This window comes from Fundulus heteroclitus, chromosome 14 (genome assembly GCF_011125445.2).
Source record: "Fundulus heteroclitus isolate FHET01 chromosome 14, MU-UCD_Fhet_4.1, whole genome shotgun sequence".
Lineage (NCBI taxonomy): Eukaryota > Metazoa > Chordata > Actinopteri > Cyprinodontiformes > Fundulidae > Fundulus > Fundulus heteroclitus.
In genome coordinates this window covers 27030245-27047389 of record NC_046374.1, presented here as the reverse complement: position 1 = coordinate 27047389, position 17145 = coordinate 27030245, and the positions used below count along the sequence as shown (strand labels likewise).

At 40.1% G+C, this 17145-nt stretch overlaps 1 protein-coding gene across 3 annotated transcripts in view; it reads left to right on the top strand.

Moving 5' to 3' along the window:
• Nucleotides 1–17145, top strand: part of wrap53 (WD repeat containing, antisense to TP53) — a 46235-nt gene that overhangs the window by 9125 nt on the left and 19965 nt on the right. For 2 of the 3 annotated variants that reach the window (XR_004932563.1, XM_036146631.1), the window contains exons 6-9: nucleotides 7947–8170; nucleotides 10948–11159; nucleotides 16044–16147; nucleotides 16242–16385. Coding sequence is in view for 2 of the 3 variants with exons in the window: in XM_036146631.1 (XP_036002524.1) it covers nucleotides 7947–8170; nucleotides 10948–11159; nucleotides 16044–16147; nucleotides 16242–16385 (684 nt within the window). In the remaining variant the exon portion in view is untranslated. Of the gene's footprint in view, nucleotides 1–1571; nucleotides 1661–7946; nucleotides 8171–10947; nucleotides 11160–16043; nucleotides 16148–16241; nucleotides 16386–17145 lie in introns of all 3 variants that reach the window. The other variant, XM_036146632.1, reaches the window with a different exon arrangement.

The window sequence follows — 17145 nt, the reverse complement described above, 5'->3', positions numbered from 1 at the left end:
GCAGCATAATAGTTCTCACAGGCCTAGAGCGCCCTCTTGTGGCTGGAGACAATAATGTTTACTCCTTGGTTCATCTTGGTCAGAATGGTTTATCATTTAAATACCATTTATATATAAGTCGCACCTGAATATAAGTCGCAAGATCGGCCAAGCTATGAAAAAAAGTGTGACTTATATATAACATTGAATTATATATAATATTCATCCATTCATCCTCTCAACCAATCCTACGGACTGTTCCGTGGAAGAAAGGTAGAAGAAAATGGTCGTCACGTCTTGAAATTCAAGAAAACATGGCGCGCCAAGCCCGTCTCTCTTTTTCTGTCCCAAGCCGGCAGATTGGGATCACCGAACAAAAATAATTGAAATGTAATCCATTTTCCTCCACAAAGATCTCGCAGCCTTTTTCCTTGAGTGGAGAAAATTGAGCTTGATTTCTTTATTTCTCAAAGGCAGCCGCGGGCCTTTGGGTTTTACTGCGAGTTAGGGCCCGTTTTATTGCCTCTAATCACATACAGCGCTACTTTGAAATTTATGAATGATTCAGATTTTTTTTATTTTTTTTCTCACAATTTTATTCTCTAGCAAAGAGGTGATGTAAAACCGTCAGATTTTCCAGCCCAACCAGTGACAGAAAAAAAAGCGTCTCAGCTGGTGATTATATAAGGAAAACACCCAAAAACTGCGAGGCTCATTACTTCATAAAAAGCAGCTTAAAGCTCAGGAATACGATGGCTGAACTCATAGGCCGCTCCACATTATTTCCACTATTATAACTTCTGAACTATAAACAACGTCTGGTGCAGCAAAATAAATGCTTAATTCATCTTGGTGAGCTGATTTTTTTCAACAGGAAACAAACCCGAGTGTCTTAAACGTCTTTGATCTGAATAACATGACAACCACATTAGTCCTGAACGTAAAGGCCGGACAATGGAAATCTGGTTAAAATGAGTCTTAAAGAGAAAAGGGCAAACCCGCGTTGACGTTTACTGTGTGTCCATTTTGGCTAACTCGCTCCACATACTGATAAATGCTCATTTGTCGTCCTCCTGTCTGGGTCACGCCAGCGTTGTCCCCTCGTGTTCCCCCCAGCACCTTCAGCTTCCAGACTCGCCCTTCTTTTGCACACCATTAAGCAGTCTTTTTTAAATTCAGAAGGAAAATTTATTGTGGCTCTTTTATTGAAGTCCTTGGAAATCTCATTTCATGCCTTGATACACTTTACTGGAAGCAGCAGAATCTGATACGTCGCTGTTCGTCTCTTAGCTAAAGCAGAATACGTCCTTACACCGACTGGCATTGATTTAACACTCCTCACTTCACATTTATCGTCAAATTAACTTTCCATACTGCTTGAACATGTGCGGGAAAGTTTATTTCTTGCCTTTTTCCCTACATTTTGTCCTAAATTTTGTCTATTTTTAAACATGTAAAAGGCCTGTGAGCTTTAGTTTTTATATACTGAAGCATAAAAACATTTTAAATGACAGATGAGCAGCAACAGAGTGGTGTCCAATATGTAAGGAACTTAATTTCCATTTATCTGTGCTCTGTTCCTCCTGATGCAGAGCCCCGTGCTCAGGATGGCTGAAGGAGACACCGTCTACGACTACTGCTGGTTCCCCAAGATGAACTCGCTGGAGCCGGACACATGCTTGTGAGTTTCCATAACCATACCCATTGGATAATAAGACTTCAAAGACAATATATTTATATAGATATATCTTGGCACCTCTGTCCTAAGGTGTTCCCTAAGGTTCTGCACAGCAAAAAGGAACAAAGAGTTAGCAATTTTCCTTGAAATCAGTGTATTTTCTCTTGAATGGAGCAGGTGAATAAGATGATCTGCCAATGGAATGAGATTTTTGCTCTTAAAATCTCGATTATCTTATTTCAAGTATACTAATTATCTTATTTTAGAATTAAAATACTCATTCCATTGGCAGCCCATCTTATTTACCTGCTCAAATTAAGGACAAATATGCTCATTTTAAGAAAGTTTTCCTCTTTGTTCCCTTTTTTGCAGTGTGTTTTTTTTCCATTCTCTGTATTCTCCCCATTAGCCGCATCTTTCACCCCTACAAGGCGCTGCATCCAAGCTCTGCCACATCCAGATCTAAGTATCAGCCAAATCTAAAACCCTAACAACTAGTTGCTTTTGCCAATTACCTCTGAATTAGAGTCATGGATGTACGCTGATCTTCTCTAACCTAACTGCAGCACTGCAAAAACGGAACTAAAAATAAGTAAAATTTTCTTATAATGAGTATATCCGTCCTTGATTTGAGCGGGTAAATAAGATTATCTGCCAATGGAATAAGATGTTTGTACTTAAAATGGGAACAATTCAGCTCCATCATCTTACTTCAAGTGCAGGATGTCTAATTATTTTATTTTAGGGGTCAAAATACTCATTCTATTGGCAGATAATCTTATTTACCTGCTCAAATCTAGGACAAAAACACACATTTTAAGAACATTTTACTTATTTTTAGGTCCGTTTTTGCAGTAAATAAATCCAAAATGTTAATAACTGGACCGAAAGTTCACCAATCTGCTCAGATTCAGCTGCTTTTCCCTTCCTCACACATTTGCAACCCTCGAGATTCTTCAGCAGCCGCCTTACATTTGAGAACGCCATGTTCCACGTCTCCAGAACTGCCTTTCCGACGTATCGGACTATCCGCTCTTCGCTCTTCGTCTGCACTGCAAAAAAGGGAACTAAAAGTAAGTAAAATCTTCTTAAAATGTGAATATTTTTCCTTGATTTCAACAGCTAAATAAGATTATTTGCCAATGGAATGAGAATTTCTAACCCTAAAATAAGATAATTAGCTTAACTGCACTTGAAATAAGACGATGGAGATGAATTGTTTTTATTTTAAGTACAAAAATCTTATTCCATTGGCAAATAGTCTGATTTATCAGCTCAAATCAAAGGAAAATACACTTATTTCAAGAGGATTTTACCTACTTTTAGTTCCCTTTTTGCAGTGTGCGGAGCAAAACGACAAAGTTTGTCTAAGTCGTAAGTTGATCGTCGATAAATTGCAGCTGAGAACTTATTAGAAGTGGGACAAAAAGTATTACAAGCGCTTGATGGCAGTTGTTGGTGTCGAGGGCCTGGTTGGTTTGAGTTTTAGTCGTGTTATCTCCAGGAGTGAATGCTGCTTGTCGGGACTTTGAAGCAATCAACTGTTTCCCTTATATAGGAAATTTTTGACCAATCTGTATAATATAATTGAATTTGACTTTGTAAAGTGCCTCGAGATGACATGTTTCATGAATTGGTGCTATATAAATAATATTGAATTGAATTGATCTCTGACATTAAAATCGTTTAATCTGAACCATTTGATTGCAGGGGAGAGCTAAACGTGGAGTGTTTTCCATAGTTAAGCTAAACCACGGTTCGTATGTTGAAACGAGTCCCCTCTGATCCTCAGGATGTCGGCGCTCGTTACGGCAGCCGGTTGTGATGTCGGGGAAAATAAAAGCGGCGCGAAGCGTTTCTGATGTCGCTCATTACCAGCAAAGCGTCGGCCCTCTCCCCGTCCCCTTTGAGGACGTCTTCCAGCGCCGCTCCGCTCAAGAAAAGCAGTCCAGAGCTCGCGCCGCGCCGCACGGCGAGAACCGGGCTCCCCGTTTTCATCTTCCCCTGCTCGTAATTGTGACATCACCGCGTGTCGGTGCGGTGTCGTAAACGGCGGCGACACCTCCGGGGGCCGAGCTAACGAGCCTGGGGTCAAGCTGCTGGCAGCGTTCCCTGCGTCTCCTCCTCCTCCTCCTCTTCCTCCCTGTCCTTCAGTAACAAACCTCCAGCCTGCGGCGGCTCCCTCTGATCAGGCCCCAGCGCTGACGGCGGCCCTAACAGAGAGAGGGGCGGATGGAGATGAATGTTCTCTAAAAAAAGGAGGATGAACAAACAGGGAGTCACCGGTGAGGTTTGTGTGCAGCAGATCACCTCAACCTCAGCTTCAGATGGAATATTATAGAAAACAAATGGCATCTTGAAGCGAGCACTGTGTGTTTCAGATGCCTCCCCCCTCCCTCCCTCCGTCCCTCCTGCAGAGCGGGGAATAAGGGTCGTTGTTGTGGCTCCATAAAGTGGCGCTCGGTTCCAGGCATCGCTCCAAGCTAGCAGCGGTCTAGCATTATAATTGGGCATTTCCCAGCTCCGGAAACACAGCGGCGGCTCACGGGGGCCGTGACGGAGCAGCGAGGCCGGTTTCCTTTTTGTCTGACCGAGCCGCCGCATCTCCCTGTTTGTTCGGTGCTCCATAATTGGACTTAAAAACAGGTTTCCCGCGGATCCTTAAAAAGTATTAAAAGGCATTGAATTCTGTAATATAAAACTAAGGCCTTAATTGGCATTAAAATGTCTTAAATCAATCTTTCTTAGGTCTTAAAATTGTTACCAGGTCATAAATACGATTTTATTTTTGTAATCCTAACCAAACAGTAAAATAATTGACACAATTATATTTTTTTTTAATTTACCAAACGGCTCAATGTAACCATTATTGGTTCCGTCCCGATAGTGGAACCAATAAAAACTGTAGCTGCGAAAAAGAGTTGGCACTGGTTATGTTGTGGTTTTTAAAACTGATTTATAGTTTATTTTAGTAGGGAACAAAACAAAGTTAACTTTTTATTTCAAGTGGCATTAAAAAGTCTTAAAAAGTCTTCAATTTAACTTGCCCTATGCTGTAGGAACCCTGTAAAAAGGCCGACTCGAACCCGTGTGACTTGGCTCTGCAACGCTGCACGGGTGCCGAGGGTTTTGTTTTCATGCGTCGATTCGATCAGGCAGGTGTTGGAGCAGCCGATGTCGGAATCAAACGACAAAGTTTGGTGTCAGAGGCTAAAAAGCACGCTGACTCTGTTTGATTTGCCTCTGTTTAATGTTCTGACACATTAAACTCAGGAAAACGATGCACAGTATCGCACTGTTGCATATTAAAAACGTGAAGTGAGCCATGCATTTATGTTTGTACCAATACTTTACTGCCATTACAGCTTTTTTCCTTCTGGGCGAAATGGCTCAAGCTCAGCTAGATTATCAGTGAAGCTCCGTTTTCATCAGATCGCTCAGATTTGGGTCCAGATTCTAACACAACGCTGATCTAAACTCGTCCTACTCAGAGAAAGCCGTGTTTAGGTATCTGCCGTTAATGTTAAGGTGCAGCATAACAGCTAAAGCTAGTAGGCCGCAGCCTGAAAGATGAGCTCTTCAAACTATAAGCCGTCTTCTGTTCTAACGGAAAACATCTAAAAAGGACGACTTGTGAGGAGAACGTTTCAGGAGCCCCAGTTTTAACTGCAGCAGAACCAAGAACAAGTTCTGGTTGCTACCTGTTTACCTCTGAAGTCAAAACACAAGTCTGCAGTGCAAAAACAGAACTAAAAATACATAATTAGTACGTTTTTCCTAGATTTGAGCAGGTAAATAATAGGGCTGAACAATTAATCGCATTTGCAATCTAATCGCAATTTAAATAACCGCAATTTCCAAATTGCTATGTATCAATCCGTGAATCAGACGCGTCCTTTAGGTGTCAGAAAAATGTTTAAAGTGGGTTTGCCTCCACATGGAAGGGAAGACATTTGCAGCAGTGAGATAAACTAATTTTATTACTTGTTTTAGAGTTTATATAATCATACTGTTTTACCAGAAACTTTCAGGAATCTCACCACAGCGTTAAGTTCTGGTCAATCAGTTTAATACATAGACTTGTTGGTTGCACTTTGCACTTTATGTTCAACAAGGATTGATGTTCAAATCAATTAAAAGCTGTTCTCTTGAATAATATTCTAATTAATAAAAAAAAATAAAGTTCTTGTTTTAAATAATCCTTGTTTACAATCATCTTTATCTAGAGGGCATTTTTGTTGCTTGTGGTTAATCCAGAGAAAAGTCAAAAATAAATTGCAGTTTTGGTTGAAATAAATTGCAGGCAGAACGCAATTGTTTCTGCTCCAAGTTGAGACGCAGTGGCTCTTTTAGCACCTGATCTGCACAGCGATGAAACATTGATTTGTTGTTTGTATATGTTTAAAAAGACATGATAAATTAAGCAGAAAAAAAATCACATTAAATCGCAATAGCAATATTAAGATAAAAAAATCACAATTCGATTATTTTCCAAAATCCTAGTAAAAAAGATTATCTGCCAATAAAATGAGTATTTTACCCCTAAAATAAGATAATTAGATATACTGCACTTGAAATAAGATGATTGATGTGGGTTGTTCCTATTTTAAGTGCATAAATCTTATTCTATTGGCAGATTGTCTTATTTACCTGCTCAAATCAAGAAAAAATACACAACTTTTAAGAACATTTTACTTATTTTTAGTTCTGTTTTTGCAGTGTGGTTACGACATTACTGTCAGGCAGTCTTGTAGACAGCTCAGGGGTCCTATCAGGTAGTGACACATAATACCGTAATGCTCCTAATATCCACTGAGCAGAGCGGCTTCGTTGCTGACCAAAGTCGTACTTACACATTTTAACAGATTTTTGAGCGCATTGTACCACATAAAATCAGTCAGTAAGCACAACGGTGATCGTATATAAGGTGCACCATCAATGTTTGAGAAAATGTAAAGATTCTGAGTGCGCCTTATAGTCAGAATACGTATCGGCTGTTTTTCAAAGCGTGCGCAGTCTGAACGGTCATGTTGCATTTTATCCGTCTTTCACGTCACTCTCCTGTCTCTCGCTTGCACATCCACACACAGCAGCAGATTTCAGCATCAAGACCTGCAGTGTGAACGTAGCTTTAGTGTGCTGCATTTCATTTATTTTGTTTATTTCAGTAACGTTTGATAATTACGGCTTACAGCACATGAAAACCCAAAATTCGACTTCTTCCAAAAACCTGAATGTATTACGTTGGAATAATGGATGAGATTTTTAATTCAAAAATGTTCATGTTATGATTAGAAAGCTCCTGCCTAAAACTTTTCAGAGTGCTCTTCTTTGTTATTGGAAAGTTTAGTGGAAGGAGAAAGTGACAAAGTGAAAGGGATAACGGCGCGGTCTGCAGCTGTAGTCGGTGCTTCACGTGCCACTAAATGCAGACATATCCAGGACGGGCTTCTAATCTCACATTTCTCTTTTTAATGTTTATGTTTTGCACTTAAATGAAAACCCGACAAAAAAAAAGTCAGTTGGTATGCAACACTTAATTTTAAAAACATAATAAACTTTTTTTTTTTTTTTTTATCTCCTCAAAAACTGCACTTTTTGTTCTATACAGTTTCTAACCTAAGCCTGGACGATAATTCAATAACGATATATAATCGATCGATAGATTCAATTCAATTAAATTTTATTTATATAGCGCCAAATCATGAAACATGTCATCTCAAGGCACTTTATAAAGTCAAGTTCAATCATATTATACAGATTGGGTCAAAAATGTTCCTATATAAGGAAACCAGTTGATTGCATCAAAGTCCCGACAAGCAGCATTCACTCCTGGGGAACCGTAGAGCCACAGGGAGAGTCATCTGCATTGTACATGGCTTTGCTGCAATCCCTCATACTGAGCAAGCATGAAGCGACAGTGGGAAGAAAAACCACCCATTAACGGGAAGGAAAAACCTCCAGCAGAACCGGGCTCAGTATGAACGGTCATCTGCCTCGACCGACTGGGGTTACAGAAGACAGAGCAGAGACACAACAAGAGATGTATGGTTCAATATAAATGTATATAAATGAATTCTTGGCTATCATATAGGTTAATACTGCAGTCATTACATCCCCCCAACCAATCAGAGACGCAGGAAAGCTCCATCAGCCTTCAGACAGTTCAGAATTGTGTTGAAAATTATGGATATCGATCAATCTGGTTTCTATTCTATCGATATGCTTTTATTCTATATCGTCCATCCCTATGCTAACCTCTGCTGTAATTGTTTTTCTCCGTCCTCAGCCTGGCCAGCAGCAGCCGCGACAACCCCGTCCACGTGTGGGACGCGTTCTACGGCAAGGTGCGTGCCAGCTTCCGACCCTACAACCACCTGGACGAGCTGACGGCGGCCCACTCGCTCCGCTTCTCGCCGGACGGGGAGCGGCTGTACTGCGGCTTCGACAAAATGGTGCGGGTCTTCTGCACGGAGCGTCCCGGCAGAGACTGCGAGGAGCGGCCGACCGTGGGTCAGTGCAGACGGAGCGGACGTGCAAACGTAGTTTCTCTGAGAACGGATAGCGGATTAAACTGTTGTTATCCATCTTTTGAGCATCACCACTACCATTAAAGCTGATTATTATAATAATTACTGATCAAAGAGTAAAAAAAAAGCCGCTTTTAAAGGGTCTTTAAAGTTGTTCTGGTAGAGAAAAGTTGACTGAAATTACACGGCAACATCCAAACCATTAATCGCGGGAAATAAAAGCCGTCACAGACGCTACATAAGCGACGCGGTCTTGATTAAAAACCCTCGTCTGAAGTCGGCCGTCTGCGGCTTTCAGTGAGCGGCAGCGGTTTGACAGCTCGCTGTCACGTCGCTCGGGCTGAAGTCTCCTTGAGCGAAGCAACAAGCAGAGTTTTTTTGTTCTTCAGACAACAGCTAAAGAGAGCGAGATGTTTACTGTGATGAATTCCTCGCTTCTGTCACGCTCCTCAAACGGCGTCTGTTTGTTCAAAGTGTTTTTAGATGCGCTGACATTAACAGTCAGCTCAGAAGGACGCAGATCTTTCTTTCTTTCTTTCTTTTTTTTTTTTTTTTAATAATAAATGGAACGAAGAATCTTGTACCCAAACAATCACTTTTGAAAATGTCAGTAAATGTTGTTTTTTAGTTATTTATTTATCTTCCCCTCAAGTCAAAGGCGGCTTTTATTTCTTTTCCCTTGAACTCATTTCTTATTGTTTGTCACATAAAGTGACAAAATGTGCTAGAAGATGGATAACTTTCTTCTTCTTTTTTTTTAATCTTTTCGTATAAATTAGGTCATATTTCGGATAAAACGGGGGTTCCATAAGAAAAAACACGCCCTCTTTCAGGTTCAAGGTTTTAACTTATCAGGATTTAATATCTTTACCAGGTTCTAAAATTTGTTCGCTCATCATTTAAACAAGGATGAAGCCAGTGTGTTAAAAACTTTCATTGGATTTAAGCCAGGAGATTCAAATATTCAAATTCTCTTAATTAAACAATTGTAAGCAGGAGTTTTGAGCGTTTGCTGCTCTGGAGCGTGCCGACATTGGTTAACACGATGCCAGGCAGGAAAGACAACAGCTGTGACCTCACTGGAAAAAGGGAACTAAAAGTAAATGAAATTTTCTTGAAATCATTCTTATTTACTTGATCTAATCAAGGAAAAATACTCTATTTTTGCACTTAAAATAGGAACAATTCATATCTATCGTCTTATTTCATGTGCAGGATGTCTGATTATCTTTTTTTAGGGGTAATAATACTCATTCCATTGGCAAATAGTCTTATTTAGCTCCTCAAATCAAGGAAAAATACACTAATTTCAAGAAATGTTTACCTACTTTTAGCACTGCCCATCACAATCTGGGAGGGGTTATGAGCTCATCTCCAAACAGCTTTAGGTCCATCCTACAATCACAAATATTATCCCTCAGTGGAGAAGGTTAGAGACCGTGGCCAGTCTTTGCAGAAGAGGCAGATCCACCCATAAACTGTGTAATAGGGCTGGGTATCATCTAGGATGAGCCGGTTCGATACGATTCTCCATGTAGCTCAGCTTGATTTGATTTGACTCCAATATTGATATTTATCACTTTCAAATTAACGCTGAAAGTCATTCAATCAACAAAACCAGCCAAATAATTATGTTCAATTTATTGAAACTGATATATTAATATTTTATGGAAGAAGGCACTTCTAAAATCCTGCCGGCCGTTCCGCAAATTCGTCTCACTTGTACTTCCTCACTGTAAAAAGTGATGACGCGCTGTCATAACGCCCCCTAGGGGTCGGGAGGTATATCGATATTAAATAGTTTTTTAAAATATCGATATTTATCTTTGTATTGATTTTTATGCACGGCCCTACCGTGTAACACTCTGAGAAACTCCAAAAAACGCACAACATCCATCTCTGAGTCCAGTGGCCTCAGTTAGCACGGAAACCTGGGGTGTCTGTGATTAAAGCATGGAGGGGGAAACCCGGTATCCCTGCATCCCTAACCGAAGGACTCCGGAGTCATGAAAGACGCTGTCTGTCAAACCGCTGAAGGTTGACCCGATGTGAGGCGCCAACAGGACAGCGATCCAAACCGCAGACAGGAGGAGTTATAATGGCCTACACTGCAAAAACAGAACGCAAAATTAGTCAAATTTTCTTGAATTTAGTGCATTTGTCCTAAATTTGAGCAGGTAAATGAGATGATCTGCTAATGGAATGAGGATTTTGACCCCTAAAGTAAGATAATTAGACATACTGCACTTGAAATAAGATGATGGAGATGAGTTGTTCCTATTTTAAGTGCAAAAATCTCATTCCATTGGCAGATCATCTTATTTACCTGCTCAAATTTAATGCACTAATTTCAAGAAAATTCGACCAATTTTGCGTTCTGTTTTTGCAGTGTAGTCAAAGTTCAGGCCTAAACCTGATTAAAATGCTGCCATAAGACTTTAGAATCGCAGAAACCTCAATAATCTGATGCATCTTAGAAAAAGTGGGGCCAAGATTTCTCAACGACGACGGATAAATCCGCAACAAAACACGACCACAGTGTGTTTCTGTGCAGCTTAGGCTGGATTTACACCGTTTCAGAACCTGGTAAAGGCGAGATCGTGTTTTCTGTCCTCATACGTACAGCTGTAGAACAGAAACGGGGCGTAATCTGTTTTCTTTCTGGGAGCAAAATGTAACGAGGAACAGCGACCTGAAACCGCCTGAACAGAAGTGGTGGTGAACAGTGTCTCCCCCCCCCCCCCCCCCCCCCCCCCGCAGTGAAGAAGCAGGGTCAGAGCGGCATCATCTCCTGCTTCGCCTTCAGCCCGTGTCAGTCGGTGTACGCCTGCGGCTCGTACTCCCGCTGCGCCGGCCTCTACTGCTGTCAGGACGGCGCCCTGCTGGCCCTGCTGCCCACCCGCCACCACGGAGGCCTCACCCATCTGCTCTTCTCCCCCGACGGCAACTACCTGTACACCGGCGGCCGCAAGGTCAGCACACACACACACACACACACACACGTACGGAAACACGTGGGGAAATAACGCTGCTGCTTTTCAGCTTGTTTTTCCTACCATGTGATGATCCCAATTAGGAATGAGGACATTGGTGTGTTTCACAGAGTGTCACAGAACCCTAAAGCTGCATAATGAGTCTCATGTTTCTGTTTTTTTTTTTTTTTTTCCTCTCCTCTGTTTTTCATCATCTTTGGCCGTAAGCAGATAATTGTTTTTCCAAATATGATGACTTGTGTCTGAGGACTTGGCAGCTTTATCCAGGCAGGAACCCCAAATAACCGCGTTCTTTGACAATGAGGTCACAATTAGAGTCACGCGCGGACGTTTGGCTCGCGGCGGCGGCGATGAAAGCCCGACCGCTCGTTACGCTGACAGCCTTGGTAAACACCGAGATCGGGTCGGACGGCTAAATGGGAAGATTACGGCGGGTTTCTGAGAAGCTGTTGGCGTCTGTGGCACCTACTGCAGGGAGTTTAGTTATTCTTTGATTTAGTGGTCAGGCATCTTTAGGAAAATAAACAGCGAAACAGACGGTAAACAGAAAATAAAACCCCCTAAATGCTGTTTGTTTGTTTTTTGTTGTTGTTTTTTTACCACATTTTGTAATGCAACCTGCAGCTGGAACAATTCTTTAAATATTCTGAGTAACTTGATTAATAAAATACCTCAAAGCAGATTATGACGCCTTGAAGCTTCATTAAATTCAGTTTTAACAACAACAACAATAATAATAATAATAATAACAATAATAAATGTATAAAATAATAATAATAATAATAATAATAATAATAATAATAATAAATGTATAAAATAATAACAATAATAATAATAATAATAAATGTATAAAATAATAACAATAATAATAATAACAATAAATGTATAAAATAATAATAATAATAACAATAAATGTATAAAATAATAAATGTATAAAATAATAATATAATAATAATAATACATGTATAAAATAATAATAATAATATTATAATAACAATAATAAATGTATAAAATAATAATAATATAATAACAATAATAACTGTATAAAATAATAATAACAATAATAACTGTATAAAATAATAATAATAACAATAAATGTATAAAATAATAATAATAATAATAATAATAATAATAATAATAATAACAATAAATGTATAAATAATAATAATAATAACAATAAATATATAAAATAATAATCTTTATTAGTCATGGCCACATTTGTAGAGTCCAGTGAAATTGGTCTTCTGCATTGAATCCATCCTTCAGAGAGCAGCGTCCTGGAAGCTTTCTGGGACGAAGTGTCTGTTTGTGGGATTTGAACCGGGGATCTTGCAGCCTTCCAAGCACTAATAGGAAATCGTTGCCCGCTGTACGGCAACCCGGTTGTGGTTTGTGTGGAGGGAGACGGCGAGACGCGGAAACAGTGACAGAGAAAAGTGTAAAAAGTGTTTGACCAATTTAAACATAATGAAAAATAAAACTGGGCAGTGCGTGTTCTGCTAAACTGAATCGGCGTCCAATCAGAGCGCGGCAACACCTGAGCAGGTGTCGGTAAAACGTTTTCAGGCCGCGCTTCAAAAGCACAGCAGGAAGACGTCTTTTACTGGAGAAAAACGTCTGTAAACAACAGACGTGTGCAGAAAGTCCTGACTTATAAACCTGACTTATCCTTCAATTTAAATGAGCCGTTTACCTTTTTGATGGGTAACGTGTAATTTACTTTTATTTCCCATCCATCCACTGGAAGGGATCTGTTTTACGTAGATAACGTTTTGCTTTGTGATGTAAAAGAAATGTTCTTAAAAAATCCAGAACCTAATATGCGGGGATCATTTTTTTAGTGACCGTTTTCACCACAGAGGTGCCTTGTTCCGGTTTGCTGGTCGACCAGAAAGGATTATTGAGCTGTTCACGCTAGAGCTTTGCTACAAATGTCCAAGCATTTGTAGACACTATTATTGCACTATTATTGCATCTTAAGAAATAAAATGTTAAAAAAATAGTTGTTTTTTTTACCTGCTTTCAAGTGTTTTGTAGTTTGATGAAAAATCTGCAGAATAATTGCTAAAATAATTCACTAAACTATCTATCAGTTGCAGGCCTAATATAACCACAGGCTTTAATGTACTTTATTGTTGTTTTTATATCATAGACCGATATACCTGGGATGTGGGGGGGAAACTAACATTAAAATGTGAATAAGTAAAACAACTGAATCTGAAAATTGCCTTTGAAATGCTGCTAATTGGTAAATAGTGCAGCTGTAATCTACCGTCTGATAATCCAGCTGCTCTGTGAAGGCCTCAGAGATTCGTTGGGGTCCAAAGAGAACAGCTCACAGGTCAGGGAGCAGGTCAGAGGTCCCAAAACCCAGCCGGGAGTCTGTGTCAAGACGTTAAAATTGACGATTCTCCACCCAATGTGAAGAATGGGAGAAAGTTTCCGCCTCTGGATGAGAGACTCGTTCCTGAACCTCAGAAGTCTGACAAGTGAGGCTGATTTCTGTTCTCAGACGTGAAGAAAGCGTTGCGGCTGGTGTCCAGAAAGGTGTTAAATATGAACTTTTTCAGACGTTTATGTCTAAAACACTTTGAAAGTCACGTATCGTTTTCCTTCCTCTTCACATTTTTTGCTCCACTTCCTGTTGGTCTGTCACGGCAAATGTCAAACCCTGATGTAGGCGACGGTCGTCGGACCATTGTTGACGTTATGGCGTTTCTCTGCGTCTGCTTAACGCGCTCATGCTAGCCTCCAAGCTAGCCTCGTAAGACCATCCTGATCTCGCGAACTTTCAAGGTTTCACTCGCAGATCAGTCTGGCTACTCTACGTTAAAGAAAATTTGGAGCCGTTCACCAAACGAACGTCCAATCAGCGTTGGCTTTGAGGCGGGTTGAGGTGTGACGCAACGAGAAGCGCGACAGTTCAGTCTAAAGAACATGGCGGCTTCAGCCGATGAAACTAGCGTTAGCGTGGCTATCGAGCAAGTTTTATCGGAATTACAGAGTATTTCTTCACTGAAAGAAGAGCAAAACACTGCTCTGGAGGCTTTTCTCAGGAAAAGATGTTTTTGCTCTTCTCCCGACTGGTTTCAGCAAGAGCTTGTTGTGTTTTCGTCGTCGCTGTTAGTACGTCATATGCTTTGTTGATCTGATAGCAGGGTGCTTGCGCAAGTTTTGAAAGTCTTAATAAGTATGGAATTTTGAAACACTGTTTTCCAGACCTTGAAAAGTCTTGAATTATGTGTGAAAGTCTTAATAAAGTATGGGAAAAAAAATGTGTGGTAGAATTTTACAGTATGCTCAAAGGCATTGTGAAATGAGAAATAGGAAGGTAGGCTATAAAACTATAATTTTACTAACTGGTCACGTACTGTATTAGCCTAATGGAATCAAACACTTGTTTGACGTGAAAGTCATGTACTTGTTATTTTCATGTTTTGAAACGTTTTAATCAGTAAAAGCATAATTTACTGTGAATAATGCATTTGTTAATTTTTATAGGCTAGTATTCAATTAACATTTCTAATAAACAGTTTGTACAATCTCAACCAATGAAGTAGGCAGTAGGCACTGTCACTACCCGATCCGTACCGGTAGCACGATCCGTACCATCAGCTCATTTGCGCACGCGCGAATAGAATAACTTCCGGTAGGAAATATTTCGTTTTTTCTTACATTTTTATTCTTTTGTATTTTTTCGAGGCAGGGGGTTCTTTTTATATATCTTTGTATTTGCGGCAATAATGCATATTCTAAAAAATAAACAACAAATACATAAAAAATACATTGTTTTTTTTAATAGCAAAAATGTTTCCCAGTTGTGGTTAGGGAAATAAAAATATATAAACCATTTCTTAAAGTACATAAACCCCAAGCTATAAACACATATAGGAGTACAGAGATGTATTTGATTTAGATTTTTTTTTAAGTTTGTTTTTAATCATTTATTTGATTTGCATATATCTATCTTGTGCTTAATAAATGTATTTTAATAAGGTATGCCTTCGCTTTGTGTGTGTTCTTTGTTCTATTCCCTGTTCGTTTTTGTAAAAAAACAAAAAAACAAAAACAATGCGGCCACTATAATCACGAGGTCTTCTGTAGTTTATGATGTGTACACCAGAGGGCGCTAATTTCTCAATCGATAATTTTAACTTTCTAATAAAATAAATGTTTAGAACAAGATTATTTGTATAACGAAAATCACCGTATAATTAAGGATTTTTTTTTTTTCCAGTCCTGTTTGAACAAGCAATAAAACTAACAGAGTGCATTCAGACAATACAGATAAACAATATGCAATGATTCCCGGACTGGAGGATGCTGGAGCATATCCGATGATGACGTCAAGCAATACTATGGAGAGAATGTAAAACGTATAAATTTCTTTCAGAAAAGTATTCAATGCCTTATTTACGATATAGTTTAGCATTATTTAATGATTTAAGTATAGAAATAAGTATTTTCAGTACCGTAATTAAATTATTTTTTTGGCGACCCGGAAGTTATTCTGTTGGCGCTTGCGCAAATGAGCTGATGGTACGGATCGTGCTACCGGTACGGATCGGGTAGTGACAGGCACACAAGTATACAAGTACATAAAGTTAAGGTCTTGGGGAAAAAAAATATCAGTTTTAAAAAAAGTCTGGAAAAAGTCTGGAATTTTAATTTGGAAAAAGAGCAAGTACCCTGTGATTGGTTTATTTGGCCCGTCTATCACCAACATAGGCCAATCAGCTAACCAGTATTTTCGGCCCTTTTGCCAAAATTACTTCAACGGAAGGTTTCGGCGTCAGGTAAAGCCTCCGGTGTGATGAAGAGTAATCAGTAACGGTAGTAACCAGCCTGCACTCTCTGTTCCAGGACCCAGAGATCCTGTGCTGGGACCTGAGGGACCCGGGCAAAGTGGTGTTTTCCCTGAAGAGGAACGTGGCCACCAACCAGCGCATCTACTTCGACCTGGACCCGTGAGTTGATCCTCCTGACCAGAACTCTGCGGGTCGCCTCGGTGTTACTGATTGCCGCCTTTCGACCCGTTCTCTCCCCCCTTGTCATGTCCAGATCTGGCCGATACCTGCTGAGCGGAGACACCGAGGGAGTCGTGTCCGTCTGGGACGCTCACACGGCGCCTCCCGATGGAAACGAGGAGCTCCTGCAGCCACAGCTCAGGTTCCAGGCCCACTGGGACTGCACCAACGGCATCAGGTATTACCTTCATCCTCCTCCTCCTCCTCCTCCCTGCTTGATAAAACACAAGATGAGCAGAAACACTAACCCACTTCCACCCAGAACTTCGTTTTTTCTGGCTGCTTTCCATTTAATTTGACCTACTTACCCGCCACAGAGAGAACGAGCCGCGTTTCAGAGCTCAAAATGAAACTTTTTTGGTTGTAAGAGCTGTTAAGGATTGATTGTGTGGCACTTCTACAAATCACCAGCAGAACAAAAGCGGTGGTGATCAGAGGGAATAAAGGCTTCTGTCAGAGTTGGGTAATTTACTTTCAATTTTTTTTTTTTATTCTCTTGCCGTTCTGGCGGCTAATTGTCCTGCTGGGGTTTTTACTGTTTGGAGCTCGCAATTAGCTCTCAGCGAAACAAAAGGCGCGACAGGATCTTACAGTGAGTAAGGTCCTGTTATGCCTAATGTCTGATTTCACTGCAGGTTGTTCCTTAAGTACGGAGCAGTCCAGAAATATCACTGTTGCTAAGTAGAGATTTGTTGGTCGGAGCATCTTCCTCTACAAAAGGAAGACTTTTCTAGAAGATGGGATCCATCTATTCAGCTTTCTTGACCAATTTCTAATTGATGTGATTCTGTAACGACTGCGGTACTACAGTTGGTAAGCCTGAGTTTAAGATCAAACAAACATTGTTTTATTTGCTAGCAGAGAGGCACCGGCTGGAAATATCTGACCAAATTCTGAACGTTTTGACCCATCAGATTAATTAATAATAAAAAAATTCT